This window comes from Coffea eugenioides, chromosome 1 (genome assembly GCF_003713205.1).
Source record: "Coffea eugenioides isolate CCC68of chromosome 1, Ceug_1.0, whole genome shotgun sequence".
NCBI lineage: Eukaryota > Viridiplantae > Streptophyta > Magnoliopsida > Gentianales > Rubiaceae > Coffea > Coffea eugenioides.
Genome location: NC_040035.1, coordinates 42,521,842 through 42,543,683, shown reverse-complemented (window position 1 = coordinate 42,543,683; position 21,842 = coordinate 42,521,842). Strand labels below are relative to the sequence as shown.

General features: G+C 35.2%; 1 protein-coding gene and 2 long non-coding RNA genes across 5 annotated transcripts; 2 read left to right on the top strand and 1 right to left on the bottom strand.

Moving 5' to 3' along the window:
* Positions 1-3,147: 3,147 nt before the first annotated feature.
* LOC113780610 (protein RETICULATA, chloroplastic-like) lies at positions 3,148-7,248 on the bottom strand. 2 transcript variants are annotated; one of them, XM_027326395.1, is made up of 7 exons: positions 6,921-7,248; positions 6,691-6,786; positions 5,977-6,194; positions 4,886-4,955; positions 4,541-4,620; positions 3,944-4,008; positions 3,148-3,549 (listed from the first exon to the last, which is right to left on the bottom strand). In XM_027326395.1, exons 1-7 carry the CDS (start codon positions 7,224-7,226, stop codon positions 3,344-3,346), a joined length of 1,041 nt encoding a protein of 346 aa, XP_027182196.1. In that variant the 5' UTR covers positions 7,227-7,248; the 3' UTR covers positions 3,148-3,343. The 2 variants fall into 2 exon arrangements, with proteins under 2 accessions (XP_027182196.1, XP_027182201.1); XM_027326400.1 differs by lacking the exons at positions 6,691-6,786; positions 6,921-7,248 and adding an exon at positions 6,434-6,633.
* A 5,734-nt stretch (positions 7,249-12,982) lies between these two features.
* Positions 12,983-16,477, top strand: LOC113780401. 2 transcript variants are annotated; one of them, XR_003469523.1, is made up of 5 exons: positions 12,983-13,756; positions 13,845-13,900; positions 14,162-14,224; positions 15,544-16,353; positions 16,433-16,477. It is a non-coding gene; the product is annotated as an uncharacterized LOC113780401 (long non-coding RNA). The 2 variants fall into 2 exon arrangements; XR_003469524.1 differs by lacking the exon at positions 14,162-14,224 and having other exon boundaries at positions 12,984-13,756.
* A 24-nt stretch (positions 16,478-16,501) lies between these two features.
* Positions 16,502-18,364, top strand: LOC113780395. Its single transcript, XR_003469522.1, has 2 exons — positions 16,502-17,301; positions 17,819-18,364. It is a non-coding gene; the product is annotated as an uncharacterized LOC113780395 (long non-coding RNA).
* Positions 18,365-21,842: the final 3,478 nt, after the last annotated feature.

Sequence of the window (21,842 nt, the reverse complement as noted above, 5' to 3'; positions counted from 1 at the left end):
GAGAATTAACCTTCTTCTTAATTCATATAAATAAATTAAATTAAGATTTTTTTGTCTGTGTATGTTAAGTGTTTGTACAGGTTTAATTAAGTAATTTCTTTTGGAATTAATCTTTTATACACTGACAATATATACACTTTCACTATTGCATGCATGATACATAATCTAAATTTGAATTTGAAATCTAAATTTTGCACATGTGTCGTGCATCCAATCGTGATAGTGTATATATTGTCAGTGTATATAAGATTTACTATTTCTTTTTTTTATATGTATCCTTCATATTTGAATTTGACACACTTTAATTAGACTGAAATTTTCTTTCTTTTTTTATTTTTGAGGAAATTATTAAATTTAAAACTAACTATGTACTAAATCTGACCCTTTTCGCTTGTTAAATAAATTCCATGCTTCTCTTGCTAAAATAATAATAACAATAATAATGGATCATGGACGAAGCATCTAACCAAACTTCCAAAGAAATGTATTCGGTGCTTTCTTGGTTCAAGATTCCTCATCTTTATTATCAGTTTTATGCCTGTCTGCATGCAAGTATTCATTCGTGTTCTATTAAGAGAAGTCGTCCGTCATAACATAAGTAACAAAAAAACATTTTTTTTAGGGTTAATAAACAACATAAAAATACATGTGCAGAAAAAAGAATGACACGGATCCTGTTCTCCAAGCAGTCCTCTTATTGACAAGAATCTACAACAAACAATTGAATCGATTAGATCAAAAAAGGACCTTCCGTTGTCAATAAACTTTGCTTCAGTCATAATCCTAGTCTAGTTACGATTTTTTATCAGTTTGTGAATCAAATTATTTTACATCGTACAAAGTTATCTTCAATCACTAGAGTCGGTTCAATGGTCAGGAGAGGGTCTTTAAAGTCTTTATCACTATCAGATTTAAATATTTGAATTCTATGTCTAACAATTGAAAGTGAGAGAAAAAAAAAAGAAGAGTACATTGGTACTTATGCATCCATCATTCGAGTGTGTCGTCGTCACAAAATTATTCTTCTCCTCCTAATTGTTGTTAAGAAGACATGTTAACGGTACAACAGTGTCGTGAAACAAATCTACTTTAAGAAAGAGCTGAAAAGGAGCAGCTTTTAACTTGCTAATGTTTCTCTAGGAAATCCCGTAAATGTAAGCTATTAATTACCGAAAACGTGGGGCAATTTTATGAGTCAAATTAAAAAGAAGCATCAACGACATAAATAGGGATAAAAGCAGGGATTTTCGCACATTGTCTCTGAGTGAAATTTCTGATTTTTTAAAAAAATAAATTTATCATGTTAAAAATCTACACATTTCTCTTCTTCTTTCCATTGCTAATCTTTACTTCTAAATCCAAATGCTCTCCTGGTTCTGTCTGATTCTTGAAAACAAATTCTACAATTACAAGATGTTACGACAACAACACAAAATAGAGACCCCGCATAAATCTGGTCACCTGAAACTGCCATAAATGCCAAGTTCTCTAGTCGTCTCTGCAAGAATTTCAGTACGATGACAAGAAAATCACACATGCTTATAGGACCTCGAAGAACATATATATATGTATAGATTTCTAATAGTCTAAAATCACCAGGCCAAAGCCAGCTATATAGTATATGATTTCTTGAAATTTAATCCTTCCTTCAGTTTATATTGTTGGTGAATAACGTGATATATGCTCCTTCAAGACTTGTGATTTGCAATTCTGAGAGGACAGATGATCCACAGAGACATATTTAACATTTATTACCTCGTAAAGGTAGGTGGGCAACCAGTTGCTACAGGGATGATCCTGGATTTCCACCTTCAAAAACACTGCCACGACAACATTCTCAAATAAACAACTGCAGCAGCAAGTAAAAAGCACATATTGTAGTGAATCGATCAGTAAACTCAAAAGGTGTGAGAAGCAGAAAGTGTAGAGCATAGAGGTTTTTCTTGGGACACGCAGGTCGACTGATGAAAGACTGAATTGGTTAACCTATCCAAAAGAATCAAAGTTGGATCGGTGTCAGTTAAACATATATTCAGCTAATGCTATCCAACCCATGGGAAGGCAAAAATGAGGTTAATCCAAAAGGTAAGAGTAAGACTCCTCTAATCCTTGCAATTTAATTTACTCAAACCTGTATCCTGCAACCTGGTGATCAAGACAAGAAGTCCTAATTGTGCAATGCAAAAACTGGATGTACTTCTTGTAATCACGCATTCATCACTGCCAAGTGACAGCAACATCATTCTCCAGGTTTTGACCTACAAGTTGGTGACAGAACCTACAAGTTAGCTAGGACAAAACTATTACCTCCATAATTATACTTGTGCTGACAAATGTTTGGTGAAGATATGATGCTCATTATTGCATCGTACTTGCATTTCCTTGGGTTTACCCTCCTAAGATGGACCTCCAACTGCAACACATGGAACAATATTGTTATATATATTCAGATCTTTTACGCCTGAGGCTACGTTCCAGTTTCGTGTGCATGAAACTCTAAGCTTTTCAATTGCAATAACTGATGCAAAATTTTATCATCAATCGTTTATTCCCAACAATACTTTTGGGTTTTCAACTGCCTCTGTATCAATCGTTTGTCCCGCTGCAAGTCAACAGAGGTGCAGTAATTAACATCAACTTCGACAAGACAATGGCATACAAGCGAACAGTAATGTCAATACATTTCTCATAAAAATGGTTAAAAGTTCCATCGAGATCAAGGAGTTCATAAGATTGCGGAATTGGGGAGAAATCTGATAAAACATAGTATTAAAACGAAGTGGCTCGCTAGCGGCATAAGGGCTCCTCGTTTTTGTAGCTTTTAATCGGGCGTTTATCCTATTAAGTTATTATACCTGCGTGGTACAGAAGCCAAGGCACGTTAGAGGTGCCCCAAGAAACCACTGGACGCAGATTGCATCGCCCCCATACTAGCAAAAGTTGCCAGTACAAACTTCAGGAAAGTTTGAATTAGGCTGACCTATTTAGATGGTATCGCTCCCTACACCCAAATCAACCAAATCCATTTGGGTTGCAGTAGTCATGACTCATGAGTCCTAAGCGTTAATAATTTTGGTTAATCTTGATGAAAGTTTGAATTAGGCTAAACCATGCCAAAAAAGTTAAAAAAAGGACTTACACGCATAATTCTCAAACTCATCACAGAGTTTCATCCTGATCCAGATTGCCAATCTTCATTATTGCATCCGAATGTTCTCGTGGTTATGTCAAGTTCTTGTTTTGAAACCAAATTCTACTGGTACAACATGCTATGGCAACTCATCAAAATGAAAAAGGAGAGAGATGGATAGTACAACAAGGATACAAGATCCAAAGGGAGGAGTCATGATTCACGCTTCATCATCCCACTCCAATTAGCCCAGTGCACAAACAGCAGCCCGCCATATATATTGCTGGCAAGTCGCATGCCCAATGCAAAAGCCAGTGCAGCAAGTGGAACCTGCTTTGCTAGGGGTGATGCTTGAACCAATCGATCCAATCCCTTGACAATCTGAGAGCGGGAACCAGAAGAAAGTGGAAGGAGAACACCTGGTGACCAATGAGAATACTGAATTAAAGCATACGAATGCAGAGCAGCAACTCTTTGCAGGAGCAATTCAGAATGTGTCCTTTTCGGCTCGGAGTTTTATTCACAATGGTAGTCAATTGTGTGACATCACATGGTTGGTTGGATTAAACCAGAAAATCACATTTACCAAGCACCTAAAAAGTTCGATTTTTCATGCATCTAGATGGCCATCAAGGAAAAATTTAGGAAAGGGAAACCGTTAACTAACGAGGAACACAGACAAGTAATAGAGAAGAATCACAGATATATAGGAGATTGAACTGCTCTGTTTGGCTTATAAATGACTAAATCATCATCAGAGATAAATCTGCAGAGAAATGAATTTCTTAGGTTGAGTAGTAAGAGGTACCCTACCCCAGAAGGCAGCATTTTTAACTATGTAGGAAACAGGAATGCCCTCTTCTGACTTCTTGGTGTTCCTGCAACATCAAAGTAGAAATACCGCATAAATCTGTTGCAATTTGGAACAGCCATAATGCCCAAATTTCTAGTCATCTCACAGTCAGTATATAACTTCTTAACAACTCAATTCTTCAGTTTGCCAGCTGCTTAAAGGGAAAGCATGGAGGTGGATATGAAGGTATTCTTTTAATAAATTCCTGACTGAGGAAAATGTGATTACATTGTAACAGCTTATTGGGTCCTCAAAACTTTGCTCCTTTAAGTTTACCGTTCAAAATCCAGATTCTAAGAGCAAGATGAATTATTTAGGTTCATTTAGGTTCTGCTAATGGCACTGAACAAGCTGAATTATTTGAGACATAAACCAAAGTTCTTACTGTTTAGATTTTGAGTAAGAACCTCAGAATGAGTTCCAACGATGATGATAGTTTCTTTAACTCAGTATCCCCATACATAACAGTATAACCAGACCATCAAATGCTTAAAACCACTTTGTTTCTTAGTGTAATATTAAGTGGTAAGAAGAGGTTGTCCAATTAGAATCTTTACCTATTACCAGTCATGACAAATTTAATTATGTTGTGACAAGTAAGCCCACAACCAAGTCCAACAGTGCCAAACAAGATACCCTGTATTAAGCATGAGAATTATGTAGTCAATGAAACAGAAATAGGAAACAAGAATCACACCCTGAGACTCCCATTAGGTATCACACAAGAACTAGGAGTGCAAGAATGCAATACAGAGAAATCTCCAACAACCAAGCTCGGCAAATATAAAGGGAAACAGTCTATATACAAAGATTTATTTAATAGGGGATGTGATCCTTTACTTCTTCTAATCTGCAATTCCTGAAAGTACTGACAGTCAATAGATACATGTAACATTTATTACCTTGTAAAAATAGGCAGCAACCTGTTGCTCCAAAGAAAAGTTGAATCCTGGACCTCCACCTTCAAATATACTATCATAAAAACATTCACAATTAAGACGTTTAAATACTCCGTTGGAACAGCAAGCAACATGCACAGATTACACGAACTTAGCAAACTCAAAATGTCCAATAAGAGAAGAGGTTATGAACAAAGAGTTTTTTCTTGTGAGATTCAGGACAGATGCAACCTTATTGGGGTGAAATGGTCAGTAAATTTTAGTTGAAAACCTAATTAAAGAATCAGTATTAGGGTCCATAACAATTAAGATGTATACAGCTAAATAGCTTCCAATGCTTGGGGGTGGCTAGGGGAAAAATGAGGTTATGTATTTCTGTCATTGAATTGGAAAGGGAAAACTCCCTAATTCTTGTACTTGGATGTACTCTGCCATTTACTCATAAATGTATCCTGCAAACTGATAACTAAGCCTATAAATCCTGATTGTCCAATGCAGAAACTGGATTTACTTCTGCAGGACATCACCCAATCATCACTACCTAAGGCAACAACCTGCGGGATTTGACCTACAAGCTATGACAATAAATATTACCTCAATAATGCTCCTTCATATGTCATACATATATTCCCTGGATTTGCCATCATAAGATGGACTCCAAACTGGAACATATGGAACACAATTATTCACATCTTTTATGCCTGCCAGTACATTCAAGTTTGTAAACATGAAACACTGAGCTTTTGAATCACTATAACTATGTTTCAATTCATTGCTCAGTGTTATCATCAGCAGTTCATCCCAACAATACTCTTGGTTTTCAACTACCCATTTACAGATTAAAAACGATGTTTCCATACAAGCCAACATGTACGCGATCATTATTACTGAGACAAGATAATAGAATCAAACAGTAGTAATGTCAATGTATATCTCATAGAATTAGTCCAAAAATCCATCAAAATCAAGGAGTTTGTAAGCTTGCAAGATCAGAGGAAAATCTGATAAACAATCTAAAAAAAGTGGCTTGTGTCCAAAGAATATTAGTTTGGAAGCTTGTATTTGCACGTTGGCCCTAAAAAGTATTATTATACCTGCTTGGTAGAGAAGCAAAGGCACTTTGCAGGTGCCCCAAAAAACCACTGGAAGCAGATGATAGTGGCCCCATACGAGCATAAGTTGCCAGCATTTTATCCAGAGCAATGTTGGCTGCCACCCCAAACAGAATGTCTACAGCGAACAATTTAGACCAAAACTCCTTCCCCTTCTTCTGAAGTCCGGAAAATATTGAAGAAGAATAGCGAGTGACCACCTACAACACATGATGATAGCAAATATTAAAAAAATAAAAAATTGGATAAACTAGTGAAACCAAAATGGAAAGTTGACTACAAAAGGCCAGTGTACAAGCTAGATTTCAACCTTCAATCAACAGCTTGTTCCTCGAAGTTTACATAAGCCGCATTTTAGCATATTTCAATACTTTCTAGCAAATGCAAGGCAACACAGTTGCACAAAGAATGGTAATCATGCTGGCTGAGATCACTAAACTTTAAGAATCCCAAGTATATCATATTGAGCATTTTCACGAGAAAAGTAGGCCGTGACAAGCAATGAACAGACCCCAAGCCCAAGCCCCACGTCTCCTTCTCTCATCGTCAAAATAAGAAGAGGAATAAGAAGCTGAAACAACAACGGCTAGGGACACCGAACAATGCTACAAGAACTAAAGTGAGCAATTTAGTCTTGCCAAGCAACAGAATGAACAGACGTGAATAAATTGCCCTACAATTTCTTCACATATTTACCTCTGTCACAGCTTTAAACAGAAATGGATCAGCAAGCTCAGGATTTCTAAGTATCCAGCAGGACGTCATCAAGAAACCCACAGGCCCCATCAACCCCTGCATTTCATCGAACTAATTAAAATCTGGGCATCCGAAAACTCTTGCACTAGAATTAATTAAGCAACAACAGTATGCAGATGTATGAATTGGTAAAAGAACTAGAGAATTTCGAGCCAACAAAAAAAATTTACCAGAATTGGGATTTCCCTATTATCTTCTCCTCCAGGACCACGGCCACCACCTCCAGACGGCGGCGGTCTCCCGTTGCCGCCATTTCCTCCGCTTCCAGCGTTGCTGGTTTGCTGACTCACTTGGCCACCCTGAATAATTATTTTACAGTTTGATTGCGAAATATTAAAGGTATAAGCTGAGTTACAAATTGAGGGAAGGTGACGCCCAAAGCCGCCAAATCCAAACATCCCATTCTGGGCTGTAGATTGGCTCGTTGAGGATTGGGGCTGCGTTAGGAAACAAGAGGATTGGAGAAGGTAGGACATTTGTAATAATTAAAGAGGGAGCACTGCAGAACAGAATCTCTCGTGGAAAGTAGCTTTTTAATGTTAAACTGAAATACGGCGGAAATCCTGGGACAGAGCCTTTTTATAGAAAGAATCTGAATATTTGTCCTTGCGTGCGGGCAGTTTAGTTAATGCTCCTAGATTTTGGAAACCCGGAAAAAGTCGGCGCAGGAGTTGGATAATAATAATAGGCCCCGCTTGAGTTTGACGCCAGATTGGAATTTGGTAGACGTGGAGTTTCGTTTCGCACCCGGGCACAAGCCACCAGCCATGGGTTTTGCTCATTTATTCAACACAAACTACTTACCTAACTCCATTTGTTTAGAATGTGTAAATTACTTTCACTACTGTTTCAACGCAGTATACATACTGAACAAAAAATTTTTTGTGCATTAATAACGAGTAATCCAGTCTCCACGATTTTGTTTTTGGCCAATCTTGCAACTGTCTCTACACTTAATCCTGGCATTTTGGGTTCTAACTTTCTGAACTTGGGAAATGGATATTGGACACTTAAACGGCCTGGACTTGCCAAGTTTACAGCTTTTTTTTTTTGTTTTTTGTTGGGGGGAGGGAGGGGTTCCCAAATGAGTTTTGCAGGGAGAAAAGAAAGAATTCGAGGATCTCGACGACTCTGTTAAAATCCCTTTGCATTGCAGGGACAAAGGGAAAAAGAGTTTGAGATTCTTGATTTCCTAAACAAAATTTTTATCAGCTCCTAAAGTCATGTTTTGAGAGGTTAAAGTTCAGAGTTTATTCGGTAAACACATCATAGATGAGCTTAAACGGGCCGAATCGACTAGGGTTGGAGTAGTCTCATTCAATATTAGTGTTAAACATTTTGTCTAATTGAAGAACTTTGACATAAATTTCAAGATCATATGGCAACAATACTAAATATGAACCTTGCACCTGTGGGTGGCTGAGAATGGCCCCGGACTTGATGAATTTTCACTGTCTAAGCATGTAGTACTTTGTGAAAGGTACATCTCTTTCTCCACTTGGCTGGTTGTGCATGCATATAATATGAGACTAAAAGGACCAATTTTGTTTGCTTCTTGAATGCTACTAATGTGTTACTATATTGAAATTAGTGTATTTTTTTTTCCATCTTTAGACAAGAAATCTTTCTATTCATTGAATTTTCGCCAATAATATATTCATAGTGCAAACATATTGGTGGCTGAATTTTAAAATCATGGCTCGTGTATACTTAAACGGAGTACAGATCACAAAAGAAAGAAAGTAATACCTAAATGATGATTTTTTTTTGTCAAAACAATAACATTTGTATTGATTTAAACTTGATATTACAAGTATGCTTTACAAAAGAGGCAACCTGCCTTCACAATCCTTTCGTGCTAGATCTTTTATCTAGCCCGGAAAATTTGTTTTCCGATATACATCATTAACTGACTTCAAAGCGAATTTTGCTAGCCTATGACACAACTCATTTCCTTCTCTATATATAAAGGAGAAATTGCATTCATCAAAAAACTCCCTCAACTTTTGTATATCCTCCAGAATCACAGCATAGCTGCAGTCGTTGCAGGAATCTGTTGTAATGCAGTCTATCACACTTTTGCAATCCGATTGTATTTCAATCTTCCTCCAACCTGCTTTTTTTCCTAATTGCATAGCTGTTCTGATTGCCAAAGCCTCCTTTAGTCCTGGTTCTCCTATCCTTTCCTCCATTATGGCCCAGGCTTTCAGGATCTCTCCTTTTCGGTTCCTAGCTGATGATGATGACGATAACTAAACCGGATTCCAATTTCGTTGGATCCTTGGACGGCCCAGAGTTGAGAGGTCATAGCTGATTGCACCAGACCTACGTGAGCCCAATCCAATCGGGCTGGTGTAGTCATTAGAGTTAATTATTTTGTTTAGAGTATGGATAGCTTGTTTGTAATTTACTGTGTAGGTTCAACCTTTAATTTTATTTTATTTTTTGTGTTTTTAGTGGCTAAAGTTGATTTTTCAGAAATTAGATGTTCTACGTTCAAATTCTCTCTTCCTTGTGGGTCTCTAAACGTGTAACCAAAACGTTAATGTTCGTGTGCACCAGCAAATGTGCATATTTAATCTTTGAATATTTTCTTAAAATTCTCTTGCACTTAATATTATTATTGAAAAGAAATTGGCCAAATATTAATTGGTCATACGTGAAAACCTGTCACCAATTTGCCAATTGGAGCTGTCAGTAGTTCAAAATGATGATGGTTGAGATTCACTATGGACTAAATGATTGGTTATATACTCCACTTGATTCTTTGGTCAAAGGACATTGATGCTAGTGAACTAACAAATTGTGATCCATCATAGTACCCAGTTGGGGGAGTACCTCCGAGAAGGTTCGAATCCCGAGCAAAACGGTCGGTGAAAAAGCTAGACAGCCTCTCCTGACCTGCAGAGGATTAGTTGGGTCATTAGATATTACCAATCTGAAGACCCAGATACCTCTGTGTTGCCAAAAAAAAAAATACACCTTCTTACACTTTCAATTGATAAGAAAAAAAAGAATTCAATTTATCACCACAAAAAAAAAAAAATGGAGTCAAAAAATTACTGCACATCCTTACCATTGTTGAAATTAGGTGCCATTCCTCAAAAACAAACTATTACTTTCCTATAATACTAAAACACTTCCCTGGCACAATTGAACCCTTTTAAACTGCTAGTTTAAAAAAAAAATCTACTATTTTCTGACAAATATAATTATAATCATTTTAATATCTTTTTATTAGTTGCATACGCATTGGTGTGCGCTCAAGCACCAATAATAATAAGCAATTCTAAGCTCCTTCTAACGTTAATATCCAAAGTAGTCGTAGTTTTCATTTTAGACAAAATTTCCAAAAAAGAAATAATAATTGGGGCATTGAAAAACCCCTGAACTTTAACATATCAGAACCCTTATCATGTTGGGCTTTTCCTATCCTATCATTGGTTCTATCCCTCATCGTCTTGTATGATGGCATCGTCTTTTCTGTCTCTCTCAATCAGAACTTTCACAAGAAATAGTTTTCCAGATTACATGAATAATCTCTTATAAATAATCTTTTTCCTAGATTTTGTCTTTGAAAGTGTACAAGAACTCTTTGTAAAATCAGAACTTAAATAATTTGTAATTCGTGCATATGGTAACTTATGAATTATGGTAACTTATCTCAAAATTTGATATTGGAAAATTAAAAAGGTGTTTTATAGTAACTTTTCATTAAGGATGACCAATAAGAAAGGCAAAACAGTTAATAGAGAGGAAGGAAAAAATAAATAAAATGAAAATGATGGAAGTTTGGGTTATGCCGCTTTAGCTAACTGTAATGAAAAATTGGCCTTTATTCTGATTTCTGTTAGATTGACATACCAAACCATTATTTCCATCTAAGCTCAAAATAATTTCATCATCTATCAACTCATCCTTCCTTCCTCCACCCCTAACCAAAAAAAAAAAATCATCCTTCAAAACACTAAATACATGTTTTCAGCCCAAAGGGGTCCAAATCTACCAACCTTAAATTTTAGTTGGGAATTATGGCCATATGCTACGAGTTTTTTTCACAAATAATATGTCAATATACAATTTTAATTGAGGCCAGCATCACCAAATTTTATGTCCTTTATATATAGGATAACTTCTTTATACGCTATCAGTGTATAATTTCTTTTTTTACTAGCAGATTTAGGTCGTCTCACTTAATACAAAATTTAAACTTGAAATAATTTCTTTTTTCACTAGTAACTTTAGATCATGTTACATAACATAAATTTAAATTTAAAATTCAAATCATGCATATGTGATATACATTTAAAACTATTAGTGAAAACAAATCATTACACTGTTAGTGTATAAAAAGTTGATCTTTATATATACCATAAAACAATTCGTAAAAGTTGCCAAAAAAAAAGTAGGACATTGGACAACAAACTGCGTCTTTCATTTTGTGTTGTTACCCTTTCCTTGGGTTTTTTTTTTTTTTTTTTTGGGGGAGGGGGGGGGAGACGGGATTTAATTTGTATATCCCTATGTAGCAATTGCATTTCCTTTGATATTTTCTAATTTCGACTTGTTAAATTTGGTTCTCCATATTATACTCTAACGTAATTGGTTCGTGTAGTAGTTTTATTATGTTTAAACAAAAGGCAAAAAAGTAGTATGCGATTGAAATATGATTTTGACTAAATGAGATTAAATTTAGAATAAATTGGCCTTTGCTTTATAATTTAGACTAAATTTGCACCTCTCTGTGAAACGAAAATTAGATGAGAGTCAACTAGGGATTTATCATATTCTCCACATACTTTATGAGCTTAATCAAGTCTCCATATAATTTCTTTCAACAGCGCAAAGAAACACACGCACCCAGAATCTAAGGTAATTCCACCAGTTTACCCAAAAGACAATTGCTAAGTCTCCATATAATTTCTTGGGAATAAAAAAGTAGGCCACACAACTTTAGGAATAGTTTTGTCAGTAATGGTTTGGGCCAAAAGTGGGCAACAGGTTAAGAACTCAGACCAAGGCCCAGTTCGGTTCTTTTCCTTCACGTGATCTAAATAATATCACACATGTAGCGGAAAAACTGAAAACCTTCGAAGTCATAACCCAGAAAAGAAAATCATTTTGACTTTGGGTTAAAGATGCTCTATCTCAACATTCTTTGTTTTTATTTTTTCGTGTAAATTAGATTAATTCGAGATGTAATTATGATGATACATCTATTCATTCATGATTACATTGTAATTTCTACAAGAAAAATATAATTCACTTAAATTGCTCCAATTGTTTGGATTATTTAAAAGACATTTGAATTTATAATTCACCAATTATCAAATTATATTTTAAACAATATAATAATTTATTATTTACAAATTCAAATACATCCTAAATAGCCTAAACAATTAGAGGGATTTGAGAAGATTTCAAATCTTTCATCAAATTCTTAAATCCAAATGAAGCCTAAGTTCAAACTGATTTTGATCCAATTAGAAATAGTAATTAGGTCAATAGCAATATACTTAGACAACATTTGATTATTTCGCTTAAATAAAACATTTGATGATTTCACAAGATATCGACAAAAAATTCACAAATTCCCACAACTTTTTCCCACCACTTGTATGCATTTTAACGCGAAGTTCTTTTCATTATGTTTTTGTGTCTCTTTTCTATTAATGAAAAAACACAATCATATACAACCAAAATTCAGTTTGAGTATTAAATATGGCTGGTCATATCTAGCTTATATATTGAATAACAATTTAACAGAACAATAAAGAACAAGATTTTACCCCCAAAAGAAAAAACCATAGGTCATCGGAGAATAGAAAGATGGGGAAGAAAAAGGATAACTTAAACATTTTTCCTCTCTTTATTTCTTTGTTTAGGGTGTATGGGCTTGGAGAACAAATTCAATATTGGTACTCTGAGTGTGCTTGGGTAGTAGATTATTTGAAATAAATTTTTGAAAAAAATACTGTAATACTATTTTGAATGTGAGATAAAAAATGTATTTATAATACAAGCAAATAAATCTATCTTTTCATGTGCATCTATTAATAGCAACTAAAATTCGGAGAACAGTAAAAAAAAGAATGCAACAGTTCTTTTTTAACCCAGGATTTTTTTTCACTAATTGTTATGTGGCTTATCAACATATATAGAATAAGAGCGAGTGGGGGGTTTTGGTCTGAGGCTCTTTTTTCGTCGGCCCTCGTTTTCGTCGGCCCTCGTGCTGTTCACGTGCCAGGTTTAGGTCTGAAGTTTTCGTCGGCCCTTGTGCTTGTCACTTGCTCTTTAGCTGAGTTTCGTGGTACGATGGCGTTTTGTATTTTGGCTGTTGAATATGTTCTTCCAACCCTACTTTGTGGCGCCGTCTCTCATCTCCTCCTTTTCTTTTTTTCCTCTCTATTTTCTACCTTCATTCCTCTAGGGTTAGATACACCTCTTCTCCTCAGACTCTCTCCGTTCCCTTCCTCTTCGTCTCTATTTTTCATCTCTATTCCACTTCTCTTTTTCCCCAGCCTCCTCCACCACCCCTATCCCAGTCTCTTCTACCCCTACCGTCTCTCCTTCCCTTCTTTGAAGGCGTTGGCCTTTCTCTAGGACCCAACAAATTCTTCCCCACACTCATAGCACCTGCTTTTATCCTTATACACTGTCGTCCTTGTAAACTCCAGGCCGTGCCATTATCAGAAGCTATGGAAGCTGTTAGGGTTCTGTCATTTAGGACTTTCTTGTCAATTCCCTTCACAGCTTTTATGGCAATGTCTCGAGACACGAAGAGGATGAATGCGACGCCTTGGCTTTGGCGGGTGCCACTGTCTTTAAGGATGGTGACTTTGGCTACTTTTCCAAAGGTGGAGGAATTGTGTGAGTAGTCTGGATTGCTCACGTAGCCTGTTTTGATGGAGCTAGGCCTCTGCTGCCGCTGCGCTTATTGGTGCCGGACGAGGAAAAGGAGAGCTAATTATGCGGTGGTGCCGTGGAGGAGTAGTGGTGGTAGAAGGTGACTCCTTAAATTTGCCGGTTTATTTTCGTTTCCATTTTTTTCCAATTTTTAACCAATATGTCCTCCTTTTTTTTCCCTCTTCGAGATGATCTGAAAGAAAAGCTTCAACTCCAGATCTTCAAGCTAAAGTGGTAGAGTGAGGTATGCGTGATTTTCTCCATTTTTTTCCTAATTATTTCATTTCATTGGGATTTTTTTTCCTGATTTTTTCCTGAAGAAGAAAGAAAAAAGAAAATTTTTCTTTTTTCCCTTTTATTTCTTAGAGTATTTTTTCCATTAATTTGAACTAGGATTTACTTATTTTTCTAAATTTGTATGGACCATCTAATCATTTTCATTCGGTGCCCTTTATTTATTATTGGTGATTTTTATAAATTGAGTGCTTAACTTTTACTATTGTAGGTTTGACTGTAACAATTCTAATAGCTATATTTTAATTTGAGTGTTGATACTGCTATAGCTGAGGTACGTAATGTTTTTGGCCCTTTTTGGGTATTATTATTGAATTTTCCATTCTTTATGGGTTCAAGACGTAGTATTTTTATTACAATTGAGGTTGTTCAAGAAATCCGAGCCGATATTCGGCCTCTACTTTTTGTTACTTGTTCAGTCTTCTTTACTGACATTAGTGGAATGCTAATAACGAGAGTTGGAGTGCTAATATGCTAAACCTTTAAAGATGGATGATTATTTTCTGATCTTTGGACATGCCTTTGGTTCCCTTCTACATAATTTGTGTTTTTCGTCTAGGATTTTTGGGTAGGAATCTTTATTAGTTTTGGGAAATTTTGCTTACATTTTACTTCCTTAATTTTCTTGATTTGAACAGAGAGCAATAAACCTTTGTCCTAAGCTACAACCATAAAGACTATAATTTGGTGGATCTCATCGTATTACAATACCACACCAATAGCAAAACATGGTTTCAACAATCTATCCGAGGACGAAACTCTCTTCACCGAGTTCTTAACTCATTGAGTGGACCTTTTTAGGCTTTAAAGTTGGACTACTGGTATAAGGCTGCTGAATTACATTTGGTTCAGACTGCAGTTTTTCTTCCTTAACTTGTGAAAAAGAAAGTGTCAGACATTTTGTTGATGTTAGGATACTGCTGCAAGCACCTGATTGCACATGCATCAATCAAATACCGACTAAGACCTTTGGTTAGAAAAAGGGATGTTGCTCTATAATGAACTTGGAAGATATAGGACGGAAAAACTTGAATTTTCCAGTCTTGAACTTCTGTCATAAGTTAAATTCTATTCTTTTAGATCTTAGGAGAGTTCCCCAATTGAATTGAAATTGGCAAGTACAGTTGGGGTGAGATCAAATTAAAAGAAATAGAACTTACCGTTTGAAGTCAATCAAGCTGTCATGGATTGGAGACTGTTGGGAATGTACTCAGAAAGGGTAATGCTTTTGTGATATCATTTCTGAAGTCATTGAGGCATTTGCATACATTATTGAACTGGAAAGGTAGTAAGAGCAGAAGGATTTTTTTTTTTTTTAGTAAAAAATGTGGATAAGCGATTTGCAAAATCATAAGGATGAAATAAGAGAAATGAGATAGTAAGAAATCACAGAAAACCTCTAAAGAATAAGCTTGCTAGGCTCATAAATGTTACTTGAATTCATCTGTTTTACTTTTTAAATCAGTGTGTTTACTACTTCCTTGTATCTTTCTAGAGTAATCTATACACCACATCTTTGGCTGATGATCAACTATGGATGTAAAAGGCCATTGGTATTTCATTCATACGGTACTGAGGTTCTGTTTTTGGCAGGTTTATAAATCAAGTGAACGCAGTCGTGTTCTTGCTATTTGTGGTCCTGGCAACAATGGTGGCGATGGTCTTGTAGCTGCTCAACATTTATACCACTTTGGGTGCAAGCCATACATTTGTTACCCCAAGCGAACTGCCAAGCCTCTCTTTTATGGTTTTTGTTTTTTTTTTGTGTTATTTTCCCAACTGTTTTTTACCTTCTGGGGTTCCATAAACAAGAAAGAAGAGGAGGCGTTTCTTACTGTTTTTTTTAATTCTTGTTGTAATTGTTTGTTTTTTTTTGTGTTATTTTCCCAGCTGTTTTTTACCTTCTGGGGTTCCATAAACAAGAAAGAAGAGGAAACTAACAGTAACCTTCAATTAATTCTGCATTTTAGTAGTATAGATCTGTAGTCCTTTCGATTTCTGGACTCTTATTTTTCGTTTGAGAAAGAGCTGCTAACAGTGAAGCATCTTATGTCCTTTAAAGTACTGCCTTCATTATTTTGTTATTTTTCTTCATTTTTTTTTATTTTCCTTCATGTTTGAAAGAGCCTCCATGTTTGAATATAGCTATATTTGTCCCTTCGCTCTTATTTTTGAGGCTCTTCATCAAACACCACTATTCAAAAAGAGCCTCCATTTTTTAGCTATAAAAGCTTCGTTTTCTCTTATCACTATTTCACATCTGCCTAGCAAGTGTTTGATAATTGTTGTGTGTCAGGATTTACTTCCATGGCAGGAAAAGCTGCAGTGAAATCTGTGGTGAAGTCAGTTGGCGAGAGAGAGAGGAGGAGGGGGAGGAAGGTTCGATCCACTAAACTTGAAAAGGTTCGATCCTCTACCGAAATTTTTCTGGCTGCTTTTCAAGTTTATTATTGCTAATTAATTGGATTACTGGAATAGACAGGTTGTTGCAGTTAAGCAATTGGATAGAAATGGGCTTTAGGGTAACCGAAAAATTTTGTTTGAGGTTCTTATGTTCAGTCTTTTATATCACTCTAACCTTGTAAATTTAATTGGTTACTGTGCTAATAGGGACCAGAGGCTACTTGTCTATTAGTTCATGCCCTTGGGATTATTGGAAGATCATCTTCTTGGTATCATTTCAGGCATTCTTGTTCATTATCTTGTCAATTATTTGCGGTTTAGTTATTGCATGTTCATCAAGAAGTCCATTCCATTTTTATGTTGAATTTACATGTTTACTGAAATTTACAAACTGCATAAACTTTCTCAAGGAAGGCATGATGACTGTGTAAGTTTTGTTAGAAAGTTAATTGGGTTTTTTATACTTAAACTAACTTTTATGTTGAAGAGTCCAAATTTTCGAAAGAACTAAAAAATATATAAACAATCCTATTCGCTTAGGCATGATGTAATTCTAGAAGTAAAAGTTTGAAAGATTACCTTTCTTTATTGCAAGTAATTATGCTATGCCTGGTTTCAGTCAGTTTGAATATAAATTCTGTGCTGGGTTTCATTTTTGCTTGATGAAGGTGTCTAAGCTGCTGGAATCAGAGAAGTTGATGCTGAAGGATCTTAATCATGAATTTGAAGAAAAATTAATTCTCTGAGTCATTAAAAAAATAGTTATTAGGTTTTCAAGATCAGGTTGTAGCAACTTTTTATTTTTTGAAGCATATATGTCTACATAATCTACAAGGAACATATGGATAAGTGGGAGAAGGAGATTCAAGAACTACGGTTGCTTGGTGCATCAAATGAGAAGGCTAATGCTGGATATCTACTTCAGAATGTTCCTGATCAATCTTGGAGGTAAATTCTGGCACCACTTTGTCTATAAAAAGGAACACATTAATTGGATGAAATTAATAGCTTCTTATTAACATTGGCATCTTTTGAGCTGCAAAATTGTAATTAAGAACTTAGAAAAAGTGTTTGAGGTTGTTGGCTGCAACATGATGATCTTGACATCAATATACAGAAGAATGTGGCAGTATCTTCTTGTTGTTTTTCTCTTTTTAACAGATATAGCTGATACCAATATCAAATGATGTATTTGGACTTGTGGGATTGACGAATCTGTAAAGGATGAAAGTTTTACAAATTAGCTTTGCCATCTTCTGTTTAACATGATACAATACCAATCACCACTATTCAAAACACCAAACTCTCCATTCACCATTCAAAACACCAATCACCACTATTCTAAATATATGGAGACCACAACGTATAAAAGCAGATTTTTGACCATTTAGAAAAAGCTTATATCAGTTGCTTCTGGTGTATCATCTGGACTGACTGCCTGTATCTTGTGTAAATGTTTATCCAGAACTTGTGAAATTTGTGGTGCCCCTGCGATGAACATTGCTGAAGAACAAGCAATTGAGGTGAACAATGGCACTGGTATATAGCTACTGCAGCTTCAACAGCACCTATGGTCTTCTCCGACACCCGAAGTTACTGCCATGGTCGTCGTGTCATGAATTTTCTTCTTGGGTGCATGGTTTTTGCCTTTATAATCTCATGGTTTTTTCACTTTAAAATACTGCCATGAATCCAGAAGAGGAGCAGCATCTGGATCAGAGCACAAAGAGATCTTCACATGTGTGTAATAGGAATAGGCAGTATAGTTTGCAACAATAGAAGATTTTAAATTGTTTGCTACTGGGATTTTATTTATAGTGTGTAAATTATGCTGAGGACTCAGTACCATTTCTTGCTAATTGTTAGATTATATGCGAGAGATGAAATGATTTGAGGTGTTGTCCTGGTGATTGATGACTTCTTCCTCATTTGGCCACGCACTCCCTGGTGGTATGGTAGCCTACCTTTTTTTTTTGGTCAAATGTCAATGTGGTAGTAACCTCTTATCTTACTTTTGCCTTTTCAGATGTCGTGTTTATCTTTAGTTGATTTTTTCAATGTATAAAAGCGATTACAACATTACTATTCAATACAGAAAAAAGGCCTACCATGCATATTCATACTGATATACAAAAAAAAAATTTGCGTGCCATGCTGGATAAAAGAAGAATGTACCAAAATTTAATCACTTCCTTAATCAGTACATTTGGCAGGGCATATTGTCTTTTGGTACCTACGCGATGCGCGCGTTTTATACCTCCTAGTGTTCATATACAATTTTAGTTAAAGTCCGCATAGCCATAGGTACCTATTGAGTATTGACAACACTTCCTGTCCTTTATAGAGTAAAGGGCTAACGTCAGAACCCTCCCTTGAGGTTTTTTTCTAATATCATTTGGCACCTTTGAGGTTTTAAAAATATCATTTACCTCTTCTAATAATCGTAAAAAAATTATATTATCTCTCACTTGATATATAATTCACATATCAAATAAATGGAGTTCAAAAATTTAAAAAAATAAAAAAGAAACGAAAGTCACTTTCTTCTCTCACACATTCTCTCTTATTTATTTTTTTGGATAACTATGCAATATTTTATTTGTAAATTATAATAAAATAAATGTTGTTTATCTTTTATTTCTTGTGATTATGATAGAGTGGGATGTAATTTATTTACTTATTTTGATTTAATTTTTATAATGATCAGTACAATTTAAAAGTTTGAGCATGCATTGAGAAGAAGTTGGAAAAAAATATAAAGTTCATAAGAGATCGGTTTTGAGCATATAGAGTTAAACTGGCGCTAGTGTACTTCTCTGCAAATATCTTTTTATTTTTTTAAATTTATATTTTTATGGGTTATAGCATTATGATGTAATGGTACTACTAGAGATTGTTTTTTAGATGATAGTTTTCTTGAATTAGACAAAGTGATTTAGAAATATTTTTGTTTAGCAATAAAAGGGTAGTTTAGAGTTTTTAAAAATTGTGTGTTACACAAATAACAAAGGAACGAGAGGTAAGTGATATTTTTAAAACCTCTATTGCGGATACTGATATTATCCCTACAGTAAAACATATTTAAAAAAGAAAGCAAGTTGGCAACACGCAGTCTCTTCCCATCTATATATGGTGTTGTCCCTTTTTTCTCTTTTTCTTGTTCCGGTTCTTTTTGTTTCTTTCGGGAACGGGATTTATTATGTACGTCACCAGGCAGAGAATGTAGTTCCTTTTATCTGTTTTATACTCGTCAAATTTGTGGTTTCTGGAGTTTAAACTTGGACGTAATTGGTCTATGTGTTTCTATAATTTGTGATTTCATTATGTCTTCTTAACTGTACTCAAATGGAATGCACACAAAAAAAAAGAAAAAAGAAAAGAAAAGAATGGGATCGAAACATGATTGGCTAAACGAGATTAATATTGGACTAAACACCCTTTTGGCTTTCTTTGCTTTATAATGATTACAACAATTTGCATCTCTCTTTTTAAACGAAAATTGGATGAAAGCCAACTTCGGGATTCAGTCAAATTCTACTTTTAAGTCTTCATTTAGGATCTGGTCAAGTCTCCCTATAAATTTCTTGGCAATTAAAAAGTAGGCCACACATCATCTTCACATCAATAATGTTATTCGTTGCTCTGGGCCAAAAGTAGTAGGCAATACGGCGTAAGAACTTGACCAAGATGCAGAGTTTGGTGAGCTTCGAGATCGATCATAATGCAGTGGTAGAGGCTCAACCATATATGCATGCTACTTCCAATAAAGTGCAGCAGATGGTGATTTTATTCCTATCATATTGCAACTTAAGGTAACCCTCAGAATTGCAGAACCTAAAGATTTTTATTCTTCTGTATTTGGTTCTTCTTTTCACGTGATCTACAACGTCAAACATATATATATATATAGTAAATCTTATCTGCACTGACAGTATATACACTGTCATCGTTGAATTTATAACATATGTATAAAAGTTGAATTTCAAATTCAAATTTTACATAATTATCATTCATCTAACGCTAACAGTGTATATATTGTCAGTGTAGGAAAAATTAATATATATATATATATATATATATATATATATATGGTAGGGAAACTGAAAAAACTTCCAAGTCATAAGCCAGAAAAAGAAAATCGTTTTGACTTTGGGTTATAAGATTCTATTGGTTTATTTGATTGATCCAAGTGAGACCCGTATATTAAAAAATTGGACATTGCATTCTCACATAAATTTTTTTCACAAACCAATAGCAAAAGATCCCAAGAAGAATATTAGAAAAGAAAAATTCCATTTGCAGAGCCAAGAATCTATTCTGTGATTCACTCAACTAGAGAATATCGTGAATCACACTAAATTGTCGATTTTAAGATGCAAGAGGCTTCAGGCAAACTTCTTTTCATCTCGTTTCTGTGTCTCTTCTATTTATGTACACAACAATCATCTACTTACAATTTAACAAAATAAAAAGAACAAGATTTAACTCCCAAAAGAAAAAAGATGGGTGAAATGATGAGAATAGATATAAGGGGAAGAAAAAGGATAACATAAAATTCTTTTCTTTCTTTCTTTCTTTCTGGGACAAGTGGAGGATCAGCTCAACGTTGGTTCTCTATCTTTTCATGTGCAGTTAGAAATTGGTCCACTAAAAATCAGACCCCAACATTTCTTTGTTCCTAAAGCAATCCACGAGTATATTAATACAAGGTCGGGAATGGTCCGAATTGGGATCATATATTTCTTTATTTCCATTGCGACTTTTTTTTTTTCTGTCGACACCTGATTTTCCATGCAATTGCATCGTTACTGTATCTCACCATGGAATTCTTCTTCCATTATTGACTACTAGCCTACTTTATCCATTACAAATTGGGACCACAGCCACTCTCAATTCCTGACTGATGATCAATCCCACCACTCTTTTGGCAACGTTACATGCTACCCGCATTTTCTTTAGCATTGTCAAAAGAAGACCACACTGAACCAAGGCAAAGGTCAACAAATAACAAGTAGGAATCCAAGAAAACAAAAAAAAAAATTTCAAGAACTCAATTATCAACCTACCTACCCCGAAAAAAGGTTGGATTGAATTGAGTGATATGACGAGAGAAATTGTAAATAGAAGGTTCTGAATTTAAAATCTCCTACTTATTTTAACAAAAAAAAAAAAACCGTGCTTGGATTTTGAATTAGTATGTTTAGACACATGAAAATGAATAAGTTATTGCTGATTGTATGCGTTTCTCATAACAACGAGGCAGCTAAAATTATCTCAAAAAACTACACCATACATGTAGAAAGAAATGAAGGGAAGAACACGGTTTTATTTTTAGTTTGGAGACTTGTTCTACCAATTTTCTCAGTCAAAGTCTTCTTATGTACTAGTAGATATACTTCCCTATGCCTCAGGAGGAGGATATTCTTGCGACCACATTTCTCTTCTTTGATTTAATTTTCCCTTCTTTAATTCCTTTAAACGTGTGTACA